Source organism: Bos indicus, chromosome 7 (genome assembly GCF_029378745.1).
Source record: "Bos indicus isolate NIAB-ARS_2022 breed Sahiwal x Tharparkar chromosome 7, NIAB-ARS_B.indTharparkar_mat_pri_1.0, whole genome shotgun sequence".
Lineage (NCBI taxonomy): Eukaryota > Metazoa > Chordata > Mammalia > Artiodactyla > Bovidae > Bos > Bos indicus.
The window spans coordinates 95790430-95811744 of NC_091766.1; the positions used below are offsets into that span (position 1 = coordinate 95790430).

At 41.9% G+C, this 21315-nt stretch overlaps 1 protein-coding gene across 9 annotated transcripts in view; it reads left to right on the forward strand.

Annotated features, from left to right (window-relative positions):
* The first annotated feature begins 305 nt into the window (after positions 1-305).
* Positions 306-21315, forward strand: part of CAST (calpastatin) — a 130798-nt gene continuing 109788 nt past the window's right edge. For 3 of the 9 annotated variants that reach the window (XM_019965445.2, XM_019965454.2, XM_070792152.1), the window contains exons 1-2: positions 307-522; positions 17815-17877. In XM_019965445.2, coding sequence (XP_019821004.2) covers positions 454-522; positions 17815-17877 — 132 coding nt within the window. In that variant the 5' untranslated portion in view covers positions 307-453. Of the gene's footprint in view, positions 523-1319; positions 1471-17814; positions 17878-21315 lie in introns of those variants that run through there. The other 6 variants (XM_019965443.2, XM_019965442.2, XM_019965444.2 and 3 more) reach the window with 6 other exon arrangements.

Below are 21315 nucleotides of genomic sequence, written 5' to 3' on the forward strand. Positions count from 1 at the left end.
ATTCTTGAGATTCTTAGGGAGTGGGGCTTGAGATGTAGACGGGGCCACGCCCCGGTTCCGCTCTCCTTGCACAACTGCAAGCCAAGTCTAGGCAAGTCGGGGGGAAAACCCCGCCATCTCCAGCCCCTCCTCTCTGCGACCCACTGGGGCACCAAGGCGACCTCGGGTGGGGTGGGGTGTCCCTGGGAGAAGATACGGGACCCAGGGTGTGAGTTGCAAACAGGGAGCCCCGGGCTGCTGCCGCCCGGGCGCTGCCAACTGCAGGCAGGAAGGGGAGGGCCCTGCCCGGCGAAGGGGAGCTCTCGCGGGTCGGGGCTGGGTCGGAAAAGCTGCCTCACAGGCGCGCCCGCCAGCCCCTCCGCGCCCTCGCTCCCTCCCAGCGCTCCCCGGCTCGGGCCTCCCTTCCAGGCTCCGCCGCGCCCGCCCGGAGGCAGCGCTCGCACCGGCCTCGCCATGTCCCAGCCGGGCCCGAAGCCCGCCGCCTCCCCGCGGCCCCGGCGCGCTGCCCGCCACACCCAGGAGGTGAGTGGCGCTCCTACCGCCGGGGTTGAGCGCGGGGAGGATCTCGGGGCCCCCCGAAGCCTCGGGTCCACCTTCAGAGGAGGGTTAGCCTTCCTGGCCTTCTGTCCCTGGGCGCCACCCCTCCCAGGCCCGGAGAAACATCTGGAGAGAGAGGGGTGTGGACTCAGAACCTGCCTCTGGGCAGGTGACCGGAGGGGCCCGCGGATGGCCCTGGGTCCCGGCCAAGTTCACTGGGCGCGGCGCAAGCCACATTGGAGTGGGCTTCCCTGGCGGCTCAGCTGGTGAAGAATCCGCCTACAATGCGGGAGACCTGGGCTCGTTGGGTTGGGAAGATCCCCTGGAGAAGGGAACTGGCTCCCAGTATCCTGGCCTGGAGAATTCCCTCCACTGGATAGTCCATGGGTGGCAGAGTCAGGACACGACTGAGCGACTTTTGCTCACTTGTCACTCATGCGTTGGGAAAAGTTGGTGGATGAGACAGGGGTGGGTGAGAAGCGGATAAGGGTAAAAGGAGAATGAAATTCATTTGGGACCCCCCGGGATTCCGGAGTCTGTAAGATCAGCAGAAAAGTCTGGTCTTCCGCCCAGTCAGGGCTGCAGGGCGTGGCTGCCTGGAGCAATAACACTTCTTCCCTAAGCAGCTTTGAGCCAAACCGGCAGGGCGGGGTGGGGAGGGGCGGGGCGGGGGGCGGGGCGGGGCGGGGAGAGGGCGGGGTCAGCCGGAGGGGCGGGGTCTGGGTAGGCCCCGCCCAGCTGTCTTGCCCACCCCCTGACAGCCTAGGTGCTTACAGAGTTAGTCCCAGTCAGGTCTGCGGCAGGTGGAGTGCGAACCCGTGGCCCTTTGCTGCGCTGCACCCGTGTCCTCGCCGGGTCCCTCGGGTCTCTCGCTGCGTCTCTCGGAACACATCCATCGTCGCCATGGCATTTGCAAGCTGGTGGTACAAGACGGTAAATAGGAGTGATCGTCCCTGGGCAGGACTGGGAAGGGAATGTGCTCTGTCTTCCTGGGCTGTAGGCGAGGTCACTGTTCAGATTTTCGGGCGAGGGTTGGGGAGCAGGTTGTGACCTCCTCTCAGACCTTCAGGGGAGGCTCCGGGAGAGGCTGAGACCCACCCTGCTGTGGAATGTGGGAGCCAGCTCGGACGTACACGTGCTAGTCGGCGTGAGTTCAGGCTCACAAGTTGAATGGCATAGGGATTGTTGCTGGACGAATTCTGCCCTCGGACGCGGATTCCTGGATGAACGCGGACTCAGAAAGCGCTCAGCTCTAGAGTTTGTTTTTAACTCATAAGTAAAGCACAAAACTTTCAGAGGCGTGTTGTTGGGCGTGTATTTTCCAGCGCCAAGTAGACAGGTAACTAAGATAGTGGGGTGGGGCAAGGAAAAAAATCCCAAAACTCCAAGGAACATAAACAACTGAGATCAAGACCCTTGTTGAGAATGAGAGAGAGAGAGGGAGACTCTATACTTTATTGCTTGGATCGGGGGCAAAGATGTTCCATTTATTTAATGCACTGAATGCTTGTCCAACTATGTAAGTGTGATATCCAGTCAAGCTGGTACTTGTAATGTTTTGAACCAGGAAGCATGCTTTAATATTAGGATGCTTTCCAAAATAATAACAATACACATAAGTCTTGTTGACAGAAAGGATAGAAATATTTATATCCCATTGATTTATGATGAGAGTTGGAAAAAAGAAGTATACCCTTCTCTTTCATCATGTGGTACTGGGAACAACAAGAGTGTTGTAATCAGACACTCTTTAGAAGGAAACCTTGTACTGGAACCAGTAAAATGTCCCTTTTCATCCCGTGGCCATTCACTGAGCATCTACTATGTGTCAGACTCAGTGTTAGCCTCAAAGTGGAAAATGGACAGAATTCTTGTTCTCTTTTTTCAACCGGTTTCCACATCTATAAAACGTGGGTGATAATAGGTACCACATAAGGGTTGCTGAAGACTTAATTCCTGAATAAAAGTACCATACCCATACATCGCTGCTGCTGCTGCTGCTGCTGCTAAGTCGCTTCAGTCGTGTCCGACTCTGTGCGACCCCATAGAGGGAAGCCCACCAGGCTCCCCCATCCCTGGGATTCTCCAGGCAAAGAACACTGGAGAAAATTTCCATTTTCCTTGAGATGTTTCTTCATGAATGCTTCCTTGTACATTTTCTGGGTTTTTTTGAATGTAGCATCTTATTGATGTGCTAAGAGCAAAAGTTTACTTTGAGTCATTATCGTCTTAAGCTCTGAACTACTGTTATTGATATTTGCAGATAATTCATATGGTGCATTTTGATAAGAACATGAATTATCTGCAAATATCAATAACAGTGGTTCAGAGCTAACATCACTTTTCTTCCAAATTCATGATTCTTCAAAGGAAATTATGCCTGGATTATTGGGATGAAAATAGTTTAAAGGTATGTTTTTAACCCTATTATGTTTAGGCACAGTCTGACATCTTTGCTGAAACCTCTCTTATAATTCAGTGTCAGAACTATTCTAAATTTTCTTTTTCTGCTAGTAGGAACCTCCTAGAATCAGTAACCTGCCAGTGATGAAGTGCTAACTTTTCCCCAACCAGAGCTGGTCAAATATAGTGTGAGCCACATATGTGATTTTAAATTTTCTAGTAATTACATTAGCTGACAGAGGAAATTAAAACGACATATTTTAATTAGCCCACTATATTCCAAATGGTACTATTTCAACATGGAATCAATGTGCAAATCATTGGGATATTGTAAATTTTCTTTTTCATTTTCTTCAAAATCCGGTGTGTATTTTACACTTAGAGCACATCTCAGTTAACACGACATATTTCAAGTGCTTAATAGGCATGAGTGGCTAATGACTACTGTATTGGACAGTATAGCTCTAGACATTGGTTTCTAACCACTTTCCTTTGGTGGCTGTGAGGGGATGACCACAGCCATTTTGAGAATTAAATGAAAATCGTGGACCACTTTCCCACAACAAAATGTACACACATACAGAAGACCATCTATAATCCCTTAAAGACCCGTGGAGCCAATTTATATATGTGTATACACACATATATATGATTTATATTATATGCTATTAAATATAACATTTATGCAGTTTATTAATACAAAAATTTTATACAAAAACACGATATAATACATATCTGCATATATGTATATCATGCTTCAGTAAGTCCTATAATTAAAATGTCTTTACTGAGATCCTTTAATTACTGAAAAAGATTGTGAATGAGCTAACTTTAAAAATTTAGGCAGAATAAGGTAAAATAATTGAAGGGTGTATCTTTTGTTTTATTTTGTTTAAGGGATTGCCACCTATAAAGCCAATCAAAGAAACGCTTCAGTATATATTTTCCCAGTGAATACCATCAGTATTATGAATCTGATCTTTTGAAGAACTATGTGGTTTTAGTAAAAAAAAAAAAAAAAAAAAAAATTTACAAAGCTAGATTTGAAGGACATCTGATGACCTTCATAATGATGAAGCATGACGGAGAGTAAATTTTGTTGGCTGACACCAGTAATCATATTCCTGAGTCATAAGTTGACTCTATTAGACCGTGTTAATTAAAGATGTTTCTTGGCCTAATTAGACCCATTGGTCCAACGGCAGAGTCATCTAGGAGCAGTCATTTGGGAGGCCCCGCCATTGTGACCAGCCTGGGAAGAGTGTCACAAACCTTCCCTGGCAGGACAGACCACTTGGCTGCAGCGACTTTTAAGAATAAGGAATGTAAATTATAGATTCTGCAAAAAGGGCACAGCACCACCACCTTCTGCCTCGCCCCCAACCCGCCCCTCAACCCATCCCCCGCCTCCGTCTCTGAATTGGTTTGCTTCCCATTGCAGATAAGACTTAAGAGTACACCTGATGATATTATTCTTTAATCCATTTTGATACTTCCCAGAAATTTAATTGTATAAATACTTTTTAAAGAATGACATAGCTTGCCGCTGGTGGTATAAATGGTGGGTGGCCACTGGAGGTTCCCAGGTGAACTAGTGGGTAATTAGTTCTGAGTAGACTGTCTCAATGGAGTATAAAACCTCTAAGCAAACCATCTTTGTTTTGTTTTTTCCTTGAGGTTTTAAAAAAAATTTTATTGTGGTAACATACAGGAAATGTGCCGTCTTTACCATTTATAGCTGTAAAGTTCAGTGGAAGTAAATACTCATAATTCTTGTGCGACTACCACTACCATCTAGCTTCAGAACAATTTTTATCTTGCAGAACTGGGACTCTATACTCATTAAACAATAAATTCTCATTCAATTTTCATATCTACATTTAAACGCATGGTACTATATTCCAGTATCTGTGTTCCTTATCATTTTTATTGTATTATGAAAGCATTTAACCTGAAATGTACCCTTTTAACAAATTTTTAAGTATACAGTGCATTATTGTTCACTGTAGGTACAATATTGTACAGCAGATCTCTGGAGCTTATTCATTTTCCTTGACCAAAACTTTATGCCTGTTGATCAGTAACTCTGAATTCTCCTCTCCCCTCAGTCCCTGCCAGCCATCATTCTACTTTCTGTCTCTATGATTTTGACTATCCTAGGCACCTCACATCAGTGGAGTTTTATAGTATATGCCTTTTTGTGACTGGCTTATTTCACTGGACTTCCCCGGTGGCTCAGATGGTAAAGCGTCTGCCTACAATGTGGGAGACCTGAGTTTGATCCCTGGGTTGGGAAGATCCCCTGGAGAAGGAAATGGCAACCCACTCCAGTATTCTTGCCTGGAAAATCCCATGGACGAAGGACCCTCATAGGCTACAGTCCATGGGGTCACAAACAGTCGGACAGGACTGAGCGACTTCACTAATCCCCTCAAGATTCATCCATGTTAAAGCATATATCAAAATTTTCTTCCTTTTAAGGCTGAAATACACACACACACACACACACAGAGTATTGTGCTCATCCATACAACTACTGTGGAAAACAGTAAGGTGGTTCCTCAAAAAACGGCCATCCACGGAAGCAACCCAAGTATACTTGACGACGTCTCTCAGGTCCTATAGGCTCTGTTTGTCGTTGCTGTATTAGTCACTCAGTCGTGTCTGACTCTTTGCAACCTCATGGACTGTAGCCCGCCAGGCTCCTCTGTCCACTGGATTCTCCAGGCAAGAATCCTGGAGTGGGTTGCCATGTCCTCCTCCAGGGGATCTTCAACCCAGGGATCAAACCTAGATCTCCTGCATTGCAGGCAGATTCTTTACCATCTGAGCCACTTGGGACACCCTGCGGGCTCTATTTACTTTAATCATTTTCCTTTCTGTTCCTCAGACTGTATAATTTCAGTTGTCCTATTTTTGATTGCAATGATTCTTTCTTCAGCCTCCTCAAGTCTGCCTTTGAATCCCTCTAGTGATTTTTTTCATTTCAGTTATTATATGTCTCCACTCTATAATTTTTTTTTGGTTTCTTTTTAGATGATCTATTTTTTATTGGTATTTCCATTTTGTTTATGCATTGGTTTCTTGACTGTCTCCACACTTGCTTTAGTTCTTTGAGCATCTTTAAGGCAGTTGTTTTAAAGTTTTTATCTAGTGTATCTACTATCAGCTCTTAGGGACAGTTTCTGTTTTTTATTTGTTTTTTGTTTTTCTCCTTGATTGGGCAATACATCTCTGTTTCTTTGCATGCTTTGTGATTTCTTTTTTTTTTTTTTTTTTGGTTGAAAACTGGACATTTGAATCATTGAAAGTTTTGGAAATCAAATTCTCTTCTTTCCCTAGGGTTTGCTGTTTTGTTTTTGGTAATGATGGGATCTTTTTGTGCCAAGGTTCAGCCAAAAGTGTACACTGAAGAGCTTCTCAGGTCTTTTCTGATTCTGCACCTTTCCCTGGGCGTGAGCAATCTGTGATCAGAATACAGATCTGCAGTATTTGGAGGGCAGAGTCCTTTTGCATGCTCCAGGGCACACTTGCATGAGCTGTGTGCGCACACTTGCTGTGAGTTGTGTGTGCTCAGTCACTCAGTCCTGTCTGACTCTGTGACCCCATGGACTACAGCCTGCTCAGCTCCTCTGACAACTGGATTTTCCAGGCAAGAATAATGGAGTGGATTGCCATTTCCTCCTCCAGGAGATCTTCCCAACCCAGAGATCAAACCCACGTCTCCTGAGTCTTCTTTACCCCTGAGCCACCTGAGCTGTGAATTGGGGACGAGGAATGGGCAGCTGCTGCTGAGCAGAGCTAAAATGGATGCAAATTAACCAAAACTTACCATTTAAATGTTCCCCTGGAAGTTGCAAGTCTTTGATAGACTCCAGAACTTACAGTAGTTACATCAGACAGATTCTGCCAGGGAGAATTTGTTCCAGATCAGGGGATGGATTCCTGGTACCTCTTACTTCATCTTCCCAGAATCTTCCCTTTAAACTGTTTTAAGGATTGAAATCCTGTTAATGTGATTCTAAACCTCTATTCTTCAAGTTGTCTCATTTTCTTTTCATAAAAAATGACCCAGAAAGCTTTGCAGCTACCATAAAGAAAAAATATCCAGTGTCTTTCACTTAAGAGAAGTGTGAAATTACTTGATCCAATGAGTACCATCTATGTAAGTTGCTTCCTCAGATGGGAGCGTCATTTAACTCCAGAAAATAAAGGGTCTATGGTTAGTTTTCCTAAAATTTATGGAATTCCTTCTGACTCTGGAGAACTTACAGAATATAAAAGTGCTTTGGTAAAGGCCAAAGATGTTCACAGTTGCTTATAGCCCACCTACTATGTGTCATGTGTTGAACAGGGTGCCCTGGACACAAAAATTGTGCTGATGGTCCATTCCTGGTCTTCTCTTGCCTTTCTCATAGATAAAAATCACAAGCACAGCCTAAAGACTAGTACAAAAGTAGCAGAGTAGCTATTGAAATTCTCATGGCGTCGTCTTTGACTCAGAGGAAATTAAAAAAGCCTTACTACAGTGGAACCCCTAAGCTAAACAAGGCAGAAAGGCAATCAATGTTACTTCTGAAAACTGGGCAAAAAGAAGGTGCACCCTTACACTGCCACCTGGGCATATCCACCAGAATGTTAAAATGTTAGAGAAAAGCAAAGGGAGTTCAGGGAAACATGAGGATTTCAGAATTATACATATGTTGCTGCTGCTGCTGCTGCTGCTAAGTCGCTTCAGTCGTGTCCGACTCTGTGTGACCCCATAGATGGCAATCCACCAGGCTCCCCCATCCCTGGGATTCTCCAGGCAAGAACACTGGAGTGGGTTGCCATTTCCTTCTCCAATGCATGAAAGTGAAAAGTGAAAGGGAAGTCGTTCAGTTGTGTCCGACTCTTTGCGACCCCATGGACTGCAGCCTACCAGGCTCCTCCATCCATAGGATTTTCCATGCAAGAGTACTGGAGTGGGGTGCCATTGCCTTCTCCATATACATATGCATTTAAACCTTAATTTGCGTCTTCTTTTTTATGAGAACCCCAAAGAAGCTTATCCTGTATTTCTATAGTTTAATAACAAATGTTTTCAGAGAAGCAGCAAGATACCATGCATCACACCTTTCATTTCCTTTCTTTAAATAATTATTCCCCCTATAAAACCTAGCACACAGCAGCTGCTCACTGATTATTTTTTTAGTAAATGAATTCTTCCTCTCATACTAGCCTTCTCCATTATTTTGGGGTTTTCAGTATTAAAAGCAAGTAAAAATGGCTAGGATATTCCCTTTGTGTGACTCTGTTGTTGTTCAACTGCTAAGTTGTATCCAACTCTTTTGCAGCCCCATGGATTGCAGCCTGCCAGGCTCCTCTCTCCCTGGGATTTCCCAGGCAAGAATCCTGGAGTGGGTTGGCATTTCCTTCCCCAGGGGAATCATCCCTTCCCAGGGATCGAACCCATGACTCCTGCATTGGCAGGTGGATTCTTTACTACTGAGTCTCCAGGGAAACCCTTTGTGTAACTTTAGGGAGATACAAGCTCTCAAGAAGATTCAAAAAATTTTTAAACTTTTTTTTTTAGCACAGAGGCAGAGAGAATAATATAACACCCTCCTCTTGTACCCATCACCTTCTATAATTATCAGCGTAACACTGTGCCTATCCTGCCTTATCTATCTTACTAGAAGCCCCACCAACACACACACACCCCACACCGTTGAAGTATTTTATAGCATGGGAATTGCACAATAAGTGCTATCCCTGTGACCAGCTTGGTGTTTGTTGTGTGAAAAACTGAGTTCTCTGTTCCCTGTGTACTTTGTTTCCTCATCTGTACTATGGAAATGTGAGACTAATGTGACACAGTGTCGTGAGGTAGGCAAAGTACTAAACATAAACTTAGCAGATGACTCTCGCTCCTTTGTACTTACGGCCAGTTAAAATCTAAATTCCCTGCTATATTATTTATAGCCTTAGAAAATGAAAGCTTAAACCTCTGTTTCTTCTCATATTCATTTTATTGTCTCATAATTCAGCATGCCAGTGAAAAAGAAGGGAGTGAAGTGACCTTTATTGTGTTCTTAAAATGAACGAGCCAATGGACCAGACTCCTCATTAACAGTGGACTGGGCTCCTCCTCACTTGTTTTGTACGTAAGCCAGCCCCTGGGGTAGGCATCATGACCTGCATTTTACAAGGAGAAAACAGAAAGTTTAAATCATTGGCTCAAAGTCTCATAGCATTGCAGACCCACATTCTTCCTGTCTTATCCGAGTTTGGGGAATGGAATGGAATGCAGGGAGCTGGTTGCCAGGTAACAGAAAAGGCCGGAAAGCCAACTGGGGTGGATGAGGCAACACAGGGGTTAGAAATCTAGGAAGCTGCTACCATTCCTAGACTGGAGGGGAAGCAGGATCACCTTGCAGAAGCTGAAACCACTGCTGGCCTGTCCTGCAGGAGGCTCCCATGGAGGCAGCCATCACACATTCCTACTACACCAACTGACCAGGATCAGGGCAGGGAGTCCACCCTAGGGCAAGCAGGTCCACTTCGGCCTGCACCAGGGAGCCTGTTTTAAAGCAAAACCAGCTTTCCATCTTGAGCCTTATGTTTGTTGGCTGAACAGTCTTGTTTTAGAAAGCAGAATACATGGAAAAATAAATTTTTAAGGGACTTTGCAGGAAATCCAGTTTGCATATTGTCTGTTAATTTTTCAAGCTATTCTGTTTTTCAGCTTTAAAAAAAGTCTTTTACCTAGTCTACTAACCTGAAAAGAGCAAAAGTACTTCCCAAGGAATGTTAGAGGTTTGTGGAAATGCAGTCATCAGTCAAGAATTGTTTGTCGGACCGCTGCCACGGTACTAGGAAAAAAAATTTAATCTACCATCTGGCTGAGCAGGCAAAATACACATTTATGAAGTAATCAGTGAGCAGGAGCGTATATAATAAAGTGCTGATTGGTTTGCTTTACTAAGAAAATAGAGACTTACATGCAACATGAAGATCTGATGTGCCATCAGCAGGACAAGGCTCAGAACTAGTCAGGAAATGCTGGGTTGAACACAGGGCACTGGGTTCCTGCCTTGAGCAGTTGGTTTACCCAGGAGGCCCTGAGCTGCCCTGGCCTGTCTGACTTGGGGAAGCTCCCATGGGTGCTGACTCAGTGGGGTGATTGGAGGAGTAGAAACCTCCACTTCCTGACATGGTGCCCACAGAGCTCCTCTCCAAGCAGTGGTTTCAGTCCTAGCCGGGTGTTAGTTTCAGCTGGGGAAGTTCAGGGATGTACATCTGTCCCCAGCATCACCCTGGATAAACTAAATCTGAATCCCCAGACTCTAGCTTAAGTGTTTCCAAAAGTGCTTGGGCACTTGTGACCTGCACTGAAAGACGAGTTGTTGTTCGGTCACTAAGTCTTGTCTGACTCTTTTTGACACCATGGACTGCCACACACTAGGCTTCCCATCCTTTACCATCTCCCTGAGTTTGTTCAAGCTCATGTCCGTTGAGTCAGTGATGCCATCCAATCATCTCATCCTCTGTCGCCCACTTCTTCTCCTGCCCTAAGTCCTTCACAACATCAGGGTCTTTTCCAATGAGTTGGCCAAAGTACTGGAGCTTCAGCTTTAGTATCAACCCTTCCAATGAATATTCAGGGTTGGTTTCCTCTAGGATTTACTGGTTGGAATCTCCTTGCAGTCCAAGGGACTCTCAAGAGTCTTCAACACCACAGTTCAAAGGCATCTATTCTGTGGTGCACAGCCTTCTTTCTGGTCCAACTCTTACATCTGTGCATGACTACTGGAAAAACCGTTGCATTGACTATACAGTCCTTTGTCAGAAAAGTAATGTCTTTGCTTTTTAATATGCTGTCTAATTTGGTCATAGCTTTTCTTTCAAGGAGCAAGTGTCTTTTAATTTCATGGCTGCAGTCACCATCTGCAGTGATTTTGGAGCCCCCTAAAATAAAATCTGTCACTGTTACCATTTTTCCCCGTCTATTTGCCATGAAGTGATGGAACCGGATGCCAAATTTTAGTTTTTTCGGATGTTGAATTTTAAGCCAACTTTCTCACTCTCCACATTCACCTTCATCAAAAGACTCTTTAGTTTCTCTTTGCTTTCTGCCATTAGTGGTGTCATCCGCATATCTGAGGTTATTGGTATTTCTCCCGACAATCTTGATTTCAGCTTGTGATTCATCCAGCCTGGTATTTCACATGATGTACTCTGCATATAAGTTAAATAAGCAGGGTGACAATACATAGCCTTGACATACTCCTTTCCCAATTTTGAACCAGTCCATTGTTCCATGTCCAGTTTTAACCATTGCTTCTTGACCTGCATACATGTTTCTCGGAGGTCAGGTAAGATGGTCTGGTATTCCCATCTCTTTGATATGCTGTCTAGGTTTGTCATAGCTTTTCTTCCATGGAGCAACCCACAGCTAAATGAAGGCTTTTTGATCCTTAGGGAGCACCCCTACCCCACCCTCCCCAGCAAGCCTTTGTCTCTGTGTGCAGCAGTGGTGCAGGGAGGGAGCTAAGCGGTGTGCACCAGGCTCCAGAGGGCCCTGGGATTACGTATCATTACTTCTTGATTTTGCCATAGCTGTCACTGGACATGCAAACATTGATCTCCGTCAGCATTCCCCAAATTGCAGAAGGAAGATCTTCCAGCTGTTTTCACATAATCTTTATTATTTTCTTAAACAGCTTTATTTGGATATAATTCATAATTTACCCTTTAAAATACACAATTCAGTATTTTTAATATTTTAATATTTTATTATTGAAAGTGAAAGTGAAAGTTGCTCAGTCATGTCCGACTCTTTTCAACCCCATGGGCTATACAGTCCATGGAATTCTCCAGGCCAAAATACTGGAGTGCGTAGCCTTTCTCTTCTCCAGGGGATCTTCCCCACCCAGGGATTGAACCTAGGTCTCCTGCATGTTGGCGGATTCTTTACCAGCTGAGCCACAAGGGAAGCCCCATTTTATTATTAACTCAGTATTATTATTTTATTAGTACTGAGTACAGAGTTGTCCAAGCATCACTTTAAGATCATTTTACAATGTTTTTGTCACCCTTAAATGAAACTCAGTACCTTTTTGGGGGGGGTTTAAATCTAACAGAGGCATTTCAGAAGCACACTAGCTTTTGATGCTCTTTCACAGCTGAGCTTAGGCTTGCAGAAGCTCAATTTTTGTCTGTCTTCCTTCTCTTCTTATATGTGTAGAAGTTCGAGCTTCAGCTCATCCTGTGACACATACCCTTGTCTCTGAGTGTGTCAGGGTGTATCTGGGTTGCCCTGGGGAGGCGACCCCAAATGCTGCAGAGCCAAAGCCTGGCGCTGGCATACGTCCTTAGCTGGGTGGGAGCACAGTGCCAAGCTTCATGGCTCCTTGCTCCTGTTGATTTCCTGAGACGTTTGTGAGATTGCTAGGGCAGAAAATTGTATGCATATTAATGCTGTCTTCTAGAATGAGGACAAAGGACAGCTATGCTTACCAAATATATAGCAATGCCAGGAGGTGGAAACAGGTTGGAAAATTCTTTTTGAAGCAAGACCAAAAAACCCTTTATCTGATATTTTCTCTGCCTCTAAACTCCTGTCACTCTTGTTCTTTCACGTGTTTTCATCTTAGCTCCTGGCTTCCGGGGCCGTATCCTCTGAGTGAAATGTCTCCTACTTTAGGACCGGCATCCTGCACTTCCTGTCTTTGCTCCCGTCCAGCTCCTAAAACATCCTAAAACAGGATGACACTTTGGTATTGTGTGTCTGATTAATTTCACACACACACAAAAAAGAACAGTTTTAGAATAGGAAGGTTTTATCTGGGTTTTGTTGATTTTTTTTTTTTGAGTTGTTTTCCTTTTAGAGCATTGGATTGAGACTTTCTTGACGGGCATCAAAAGTTTTCAGCTAGCTTAACCAGCCCAGTCTCTGGCTTCCAGACTATAACCCACACATGTAGCTGACATGTAGTGTGACTGAGGAGGATCTTACGTTTCACATTCTATTTCTTTATCAATAAAATGAGCTGCCAGTTGTGTCTCTTTTTTACTGCTATGGCAGTCAAGGAGACCACAGAGAGGAAATGCCCAGTGCTGGGCTCACAAAGGAGATGCTTAGAACATGTTAGTTTCTTTCCACTCTTACAGAAAAGTCCTTCCTGGATATTTCAGGTTTGTGGTTCAGTCCCTTTTCCATGTTTCTCTCAGCTCATCCTGACCCACCAACTACATGTAGTGATAGTAGACGAAGGTTTCTTTCTTCACTCTTTGAGATACTTGCTGCAGCTTCCTAAGCTGGATCAAATCTGAAATGTATAATTTTCAAACATTTATTTCATCAGCAGAATGGAAAGTATGTGGAAAGTACACAGTTATTCCATGAATGTAGAAATCAGGCACTTTGAATCTCTCTCAATGAAAAGATATAACTGATTTTGTATCATTAATAAGCTACTGAATGGGGTTCCCTGGTGACTCAGATCGTAAAGAATCCGCCTGCAGTGTGGGAGACCTGGGTTCGATCCCTGGGTTGGCAAGATCCCCTGAAGGAGGGCATGGCAACCCACTCCAGTATTCTTGCCTGGAGAATTCCATGGACAGAGGAGCCTGGCGGGTTACAGTCCATCGGATTGCAAAGAGCTGGACACGACTTAGCGACTAAGCACAGCACAGCACCAGCTACTGAATATGAATAAGCGCCATTTCTTGGTCAGGGCAATGATTCACTTATAAAGTTTCCATTTACTGGAAATTGAATGGCATTAGGTAATTCTTATTAATTCTATTAGAGTTTTGTTAGAGTGAGGATGTATTGTAATTATAGAGGGAAAAGTCCTCAGTTTAAGGACATGCTTGATAAAATGTTCAGGGGTAAAGTCTCAGGATATCTTCAATTTACTTTCAAATGCTGGTACATATGCAAATATATGTAGATCATGTGTCTGTCCATAATATATGATGAGATGTCAGTATATGGCAACAATAGTTAATAGTTGTTGACTCTCAGTGATGGGACTATGGATATTTTTCTTTCAACTTTTCTGTATGTTAGAAAATTTTTATAATAAAAAGCCAGGTTAAAAAAACTAGAAAAAATATAATCCTGATAGTTACTAAAAAATGTCATTTCACTATGTGATTTTTATTTATATTATTATACTTACTGTATTGAGAGCAAATCTTTCTTTGAAGTTAAAAAATGACAATTCTTATAGTACATAATTTTTATAATTTGTCATTACAATTCAACATTTTAAAAAGCATTTTCTTTTTTAAAACCTCATTTCGTAAAACATATATTTATAATAGACATTTTAAGCAAAAAAAGCATTTGTTATATATTTATATATATCCCTCTCAAACTATTATTTGGAAACTATAAACCTCATTTCGTAAAACATATATTTATAATAGACATTTTAAGCAAAAAAAGCATTTGTTATATATTTATATATATCCCTCTCAAACTATTATTTGGAAACTATGTAATTGTGAGAGATTTTGAGCATTTCAGTGGAAGCAAGTAACTGATGATGTTGGTTAATCTGGAGGACTGCAATTTTGAAATACCAGGGAATCAACTTTATAAACGTTTTATAGTAAGATATCTATCTACCTTTATTTTAAAGAGAAAAGGCTGTCTGCATGTTTCCTGTAGGGTAGATCGTAATGTATGTTTCCCACCTGAGCAAGAACTGAAATGGGACCTTGCGGAGAGCATGGAGCCTTGCCCAAGACAAGAGCGAGTTGTGTGTCTGTATTCTCATTTCTAAAATGGAACTTCACACGTGGTGCTAGTGCAAAGCATCCGCCTGCCAATGCAGAAGACTCAGGAGATGCGGGTTCAGTCCCTGGGTTGGGAAGATCCCCTGGAGGAGGAAATGGCAACCCACTCCAGTATTCTTGCCTGAAGAATCCCATGGAGAGAGGAGCCTGGTGGGCTACAGACCTCGGGGTCACAAAGAGTCGGACGCGACTGAGCGAGTAAGCACATTTCTAAAATGGAGTAATCATACTTCCTAAAAGTAAATGAGGCTGTATGTTCAGTGTGTATGCTCAAACAGTGGGTATTGTTGTGACTAGATATTACCTATATCTAACCTGAAAAATATATAGAATTGGTGATAAAAATGAATTTGATATCATGGTTCTAAATTTACCAGTTCTGAAAGGAGACAAATTGAATAAATTTGTGTCATGTAGACCCATCCCTCTCAAATTCTCTCTCCAAACACTGAATAATTCTTCTCTTTTGCTCACCTATTATTCTTAAAGCTTATCAATGGCCATCTAGCTCTGACATATATATGTGGGCTTTTAAATGGCTCTTGTTTTTTCAAGATTCATTAATTACTCAATAGCTATTGCTCTCAACTGTGGACAAACTCTTTTTTTTTTAAACACACACCACATCTTCTTTATTCATCATCTGTTGATGGATACAGGTTGCTTCCATGTCTTGACAATTGTAAATAATGTTGTAAATGTAAACATGAACATTTTTGTCGTTGCTAGGTTGTGTCCACCTCTTTTGTGACCCTGTGGAATATAGCCCGCTATACTCCTCTGTCTGTGCTTCCCTTGTAGCTCAGTTGGTAAAGAATCTTCCTGCAATGCAGGAGATCTGAGTTCAAGTCCTGGGTCGGGAAGATCCCCTGGAGAAGGAAATGGCAACCTGCTCCAGTATTGCCTGGAGAATCCCATGGACAGAGGAGCCTGGTGGGCTATAGTCCATGGGGTCGCATGAGCAGGACACACCTTAGTAACTAAACCACCACCCCCTCCTCTGTCCATGAAGTTTCCCAGGCAGGAATACTGGAGTGGGTTGCCATTTCCTTCTCCAGGGGTGGGCAAACTCTTGACTAGGTCATCTGGGTGAAACAAGCCCTGTAGAGAGCTTCATTAACCAAGCTACTGCAATCTGCCTGCTTTTCTGTGGGCAGAAATTCATGAGAGGTTTCTGTTTGGGGGAAAGTTTTCCATTTGTGAAAGTGATTTATTTCTAGTTTTTATACAAAGAACTACTGCACATGTCTAATATTGCTTAGCCTTTTTATTTTACAAAAATATCTGTTGATATGATTTAAAGAAATATTATCTTGTTTTATTTATCATAGTATGTGTGATATAGTTGGTAAGTCATGTCCAACTCTTTTGATCCCACAGAGTATAGCCTGTCAGGCTCCTCTGTCCACTGGATTTCCCAAGCAAGGATACTGGAGTGGGTTGCAATTTCTTTCTCCAGGGAATCTTTCCAACCCAGGGATCAAACCCAGGTCTCCTACATTGCAGGCAGATTCTTTACCGACTGAGCCATCAGGGAAGCTCTTATCATAGTATAGACAATAGATTTGCTGTCAGAAAACCAGCTTTGCAAGCTTTTCTCATTTACTGGGTGTATCTTTTTGTGAAAAGCGCATCACATGACTTTTATTCTTAATTTTTTTTAATCCATGAACTCACGTGAGCATCTTTTTTTGTATCAGATAAAAATATATATGAAAGTTCCTGTAAGTAATAAAAAATGATAAACATTATTATTACTATTATTACTGTTATTGCCATTCTTTTTAATTTGAATAACTTGAGTGACATGCATATCCAGGTTTTGATTCCACTTTAGGGAACATGATGGGGTTTTATGTTTCAATGTAACTAAAGATGATTGGGCTAAGACCCAATAGTGAGCTTTTCATTTTCTTATATTTAGGTTCCTTTTCCCACTTTCTTGCATATCCCACTTGTATAAGAAATAATTCTTTATCCCTAATTTTCAGGAACATAAAATATTTTCATTTCTCAAAAAAATTCAAGAATGAGAACTTCCCTGATGGTCCAGTGGTTGGGAGTCTGCCTTTCAGTGCAGGGGGTGAGGGTTTGATCCCTGATGGGGGAAATAAGATCCCACATACTGTGGGGCGACTAAGCACCACCCCAGCAACTAGAGAGGCCACACACCTCACCTGAGACCCAATGCCACCAAAAATAAATAAAATAAATATTTTTAAAAGTACAATAATGTTCATGGCTTCTTTTATCTTATCAAACCAAATAGCGTGTAAACTACTTGACGCTTTTATATACCACATAAAAATACTTCCTTGCCAACGCAGGAGATGTCAGAGAAGCATGCGAATTGGCTCCCTGGGTTGGGAAGATCCCCTGGAGGAGGGCATGGCAATCCCCTCCAGTGTTCTTGCCTGGAGAATCCCATGGACAGAGGAGCCTTCCTGGCTGCAGTCCATAGGGTCGCAAAGAGTCAGACATGACTGAAGCAGCCCACCATGCATGCAAAAATACTCCCATTCATCACCAGTGTTCTTGTGAGAAAAATAATTCTGATTTAGGACATAATGAAATCCTAAAGCCATAAATAATGAACGTTGGAGGTATGGGGTTCCCAATGCACGCTTTATCTTTCTGTTTTGGTAAGTAGACAGAACTCCAGAGAATTTCCTCCCTTGAGTTTATGCTGAACTGAGGCTTAAGTAATGGCTTCAGCTCAACATGGTCCTCAGACATGTCATCTCCATGAGGAACCAAATGTCGCCTATGCTGGCAATTTGGGCTTTGAAATTCCAGGAGGCATTTTGTAGGAGACGAGATGCCGCCTTGGCACCACCATCAGATCTATGTCTGGTTAATTACAGACTTACTTTCTGCATCCCAAATAAATGTCTATAGCTTCCCTTTATTTTTGAAGGCCACCTATGTCAATGGAGAATTATTAACAGTTCTCAGGAGGAAGATTAAAGGTGTCCTTGTTTTTACAGTCTGTGTATTTAGCCCTTTGGGATTAAAGTCACTATTATATAATCTTGTATCACCTCCCTCTATTAAATGTTATCTCTTTTAATATTTTTACAGCATGTCAGTAGAAAAACCAGTGGATCGCCTTCCAAGTCAGGAGAAAAGAAAGGATCAGATGAGGTAATTTCTACAATACTGAATTTTCATTTTCTCCTGTTTTTAAATTGTGAATTCTATCATGAAATAAATAATGAGGTAGCAAATATCTCCTACTAAAATGTTGGCAAATTTAGTTTTAACTAAGAGCTGCTTCAATGCTGTAAGTGGAAATCATTAAATAAAGTGTTCCTCAGAGAGGAACTATTTCCTCCAGAAATAGTTTTCATTTAGGAGAACTCAGTTATTTAGGGTGTTGTCTCTATAGGAATTGGTGAATCTTAACTGTTTTTTCTGTTTTTTTTTTTTTTTTGAACAAAAACATACAGAAGGGAAACCAAATGCTACTGTTGAAAAGGAAATCTTTTTTTATGAGAGTCATTGTGAAAGGAGAACAGTGATAACCTAGACTAAACCAGTCATTCAGGTTCACAAACAAAAGGGAGAGAAAAAGACTATTTTTATTTGGTTCCATCCTGTGGAAATACTAGTGAAAGCAAGCCTCACTTTCAGATGGGTTGTCTTTGAGTCCGTGAATTTCTCCTTTCACTGAACGATACCCCATTATGTTCACTATCAGCATCGTCTGGTCTCCATGAATGGGTCGTGTGAAAGTGCTAGCCTCTGAGAGGGTCCTAGGCTTGCTTCCTTTTGCTGCTTTTTACATTTTAAATCTCAATGGAATATTCATCTTCATTCAGTAGAAATAATTATCATCATTCATCCCAGTTTGTAAAAGAGCCAGGTCCTGAAAGATACCTGGAAATTTAAAAAGCATAGAGTAACCATTTTGGTTTTTCTCTCTTATTAACATGCTTCCAGAAATCTAGCTTCTCTTTCTGCTTATTTTCTGCAGTTTTGAAATAGTCCATATATTTCTGTATATTCAGTATGAAGGGAGCCATTATGACTAGATCTTGCTATGAATTCTGCACGAAGGTTTAGTCCTCAGCTGTCTACTATTGTTTCCATTACCAACACCCAAGTCAATATAATTTAGATTATTTCTTACCATGCAAATCTGCAGTGAATATTTTTGTTTCCATGGAAGAAAATTTTCTTTACAAAGTAAAAATAAACTTTTATTAAGGTTTTATCCTGGCTCTTAGTTAAATTATTTAAACTTTTTTTCCATGAGAACAAGCCAACTTTTACTAGCATGAAGATCTATGTACCTAATATCACTCAGTTCCCCTATCAATCCTTCTCTTTAAATATCTTCCCAGATAAGTTATCTACCAAATAGGTTTCCTGTTGAATAAAGAGACAACTATAGTGTCTCTTTATTGTCCAGATCAGGAAATAATGTTTTTAGATGTTATTCTTTATGTTAATATTAATCAAGTTGAAAACATTTGCACAAGAAAGGAAATCTTCCAGTTCAATCAAGTGGATAGTGACCTAATTCTAAGAATCCTAGATCTTAGAGGATTATTCTCAACAATTAAGTTTTTATGTGGAAGCTTAAATGTTATGTCTTGAATGTACAGATATCATTGGTTAAGGCAGCAGCTGCTCCCCCAGTGTTAGATCTCTTTTAATATCTGGACTATAAAATGCCTCATTTTCATTTTTATAAAGGGCTTGGGGAAATTGATAAGGAGTCCTGTTATCAGTACAATCAGAGGAGAATTCAAGACTTCTGTGTCTGTGTGATGACTGTGCTTGCAGTTCTTTGAAAGTGAAAGGCTGAGCTTCCATCTCAGGAGAAGAAAGAAAGAATTTTTCTTTTCTTTATCAGCAGTTGAAGCAAGTCTGACTTTGTTTCATAACACGTCTGGGAAATTCAGATTCACAGCTCTTGCGTTTGTGCCAGAACCTGGTCATCTGGGTCTGTTCTGCTCCACCCCAGCTGGCTGACAGAGAGGAGAGCCAGGCTTCGCCCTGCTCCCGTGACATAAATCACTGCAGAGGTTCAGATAGCCTGAGACTGAAGACTGCTTATTATCTCGCCAAATTCTGCCCGTATCTATTTGATAGGGTGGACGGATGTGTAAGTTGAATCATCTAGTGGTCTAGTTATATTTCTAATGTAGTCTGTCTCCAAGGAGTCTCTCATTCCGTATGTCATGGATGACATATTATGGCCCTGGAGACAATTCAAGGAAATCATCCGTTAGGCATTATTTTTACTCTATGTTCGTGATTATAAAACCACGTGCAGTCTGGACTTGTCATCTGCCCTGCCTACCATCTACAACCAGTTACTATCGTCTTCAGATTACTAGGGAAAGATTTCCTAAAACTGATTCTTTCGCACAAATGCTTTCTTATCTGCTGTTCTGTTGAACAAGAAGTAAGATTAAGAAGCTTATTGGGGGGGTTTGGTTATCCATTTTCAAACTAGCATCTACCTCCAAAGAGTAAACAGCTTGTTGTCCCCAAGCATATGCAAACATACTAGTTAAGCTTCCAAGGACTAAGCCAGGCCTTTGAAATAAAGTCAGTTTGAAAATGTGCTTTCTCTGCTCAGGGATACTTCTCCAGTGCCTTTCATTTGGAGGTGCAAGAAAAAGGGTACAGAGAAGGGCTTCGGGAAGATTTAACCAGGATTGAAAATGATTAGGATCAGACGAGAACCATTATGATATTGTCATAGGCAAAACTACCTGGGGATGAATGCAGCTGTGTGAATTTCAGAGTTCTTTCTCTTCTGCTGCCATAAATGGTTTTTATTTATCTTGAATATTACTCCTATACACCCACTAAGTGATCCTAGGATGTCTGCAGTTATTTTAATAGACTATTGCAACTAAAATATCATTTGTCATGTTGCATTTGCAGTATAAATGCTTGAGGATGGAGTTGAGTAAGTTTCTTTGAAAATGTATGTTTTGTTTTTTGTGACAATTGTTAAGAACTTAAGTTCTTCTCAGGTGTAGAGGAACTGTAAGACCAAAAGTTGAATGGACTAAAAAAACCAAAGATAAAATGACTACAGAGTAGGAAAGAGAAAAATGAAAACATTTAGCAGCACCTTTAAATACAGTGGAACAAAGTTGTCTTTCCAAACCTGCAATCACATCTATTTAAAGTGTTTGACTGACACATCTGACCACCCTGGGGGAGTGTGAGCATCTTAGCAGCATATTTCCGTGACGTCCTGAGAAATAGAATTTAAGACATGGGATGCACACGATCTCACAGAGCCTGTTTTAAGGACTTCAGATTTAATGATGGATATGTTTTTATAGGTAAAGAAAGGGAGATGTATAGAGTCTAAACTGCTCCTTGAAGGTATTTGATAATTTCTCTGTACCATAACAGCTTTCGTGGTATTCTTTCCCTCAGTGTGTTTACCTCTCCTGCTTCTAAAGTCCATGAATTACTCCAACATTTTAAAATTTCTTTCTAACATATTTTTTCTCCTGATGAGATTAGTCTTTTTTAATTGCAAAAGTAATATGTACTTGTGAAAAGCAAAAGTATTTACCCTGTCTTACCACTTAAGTTATCACTGCT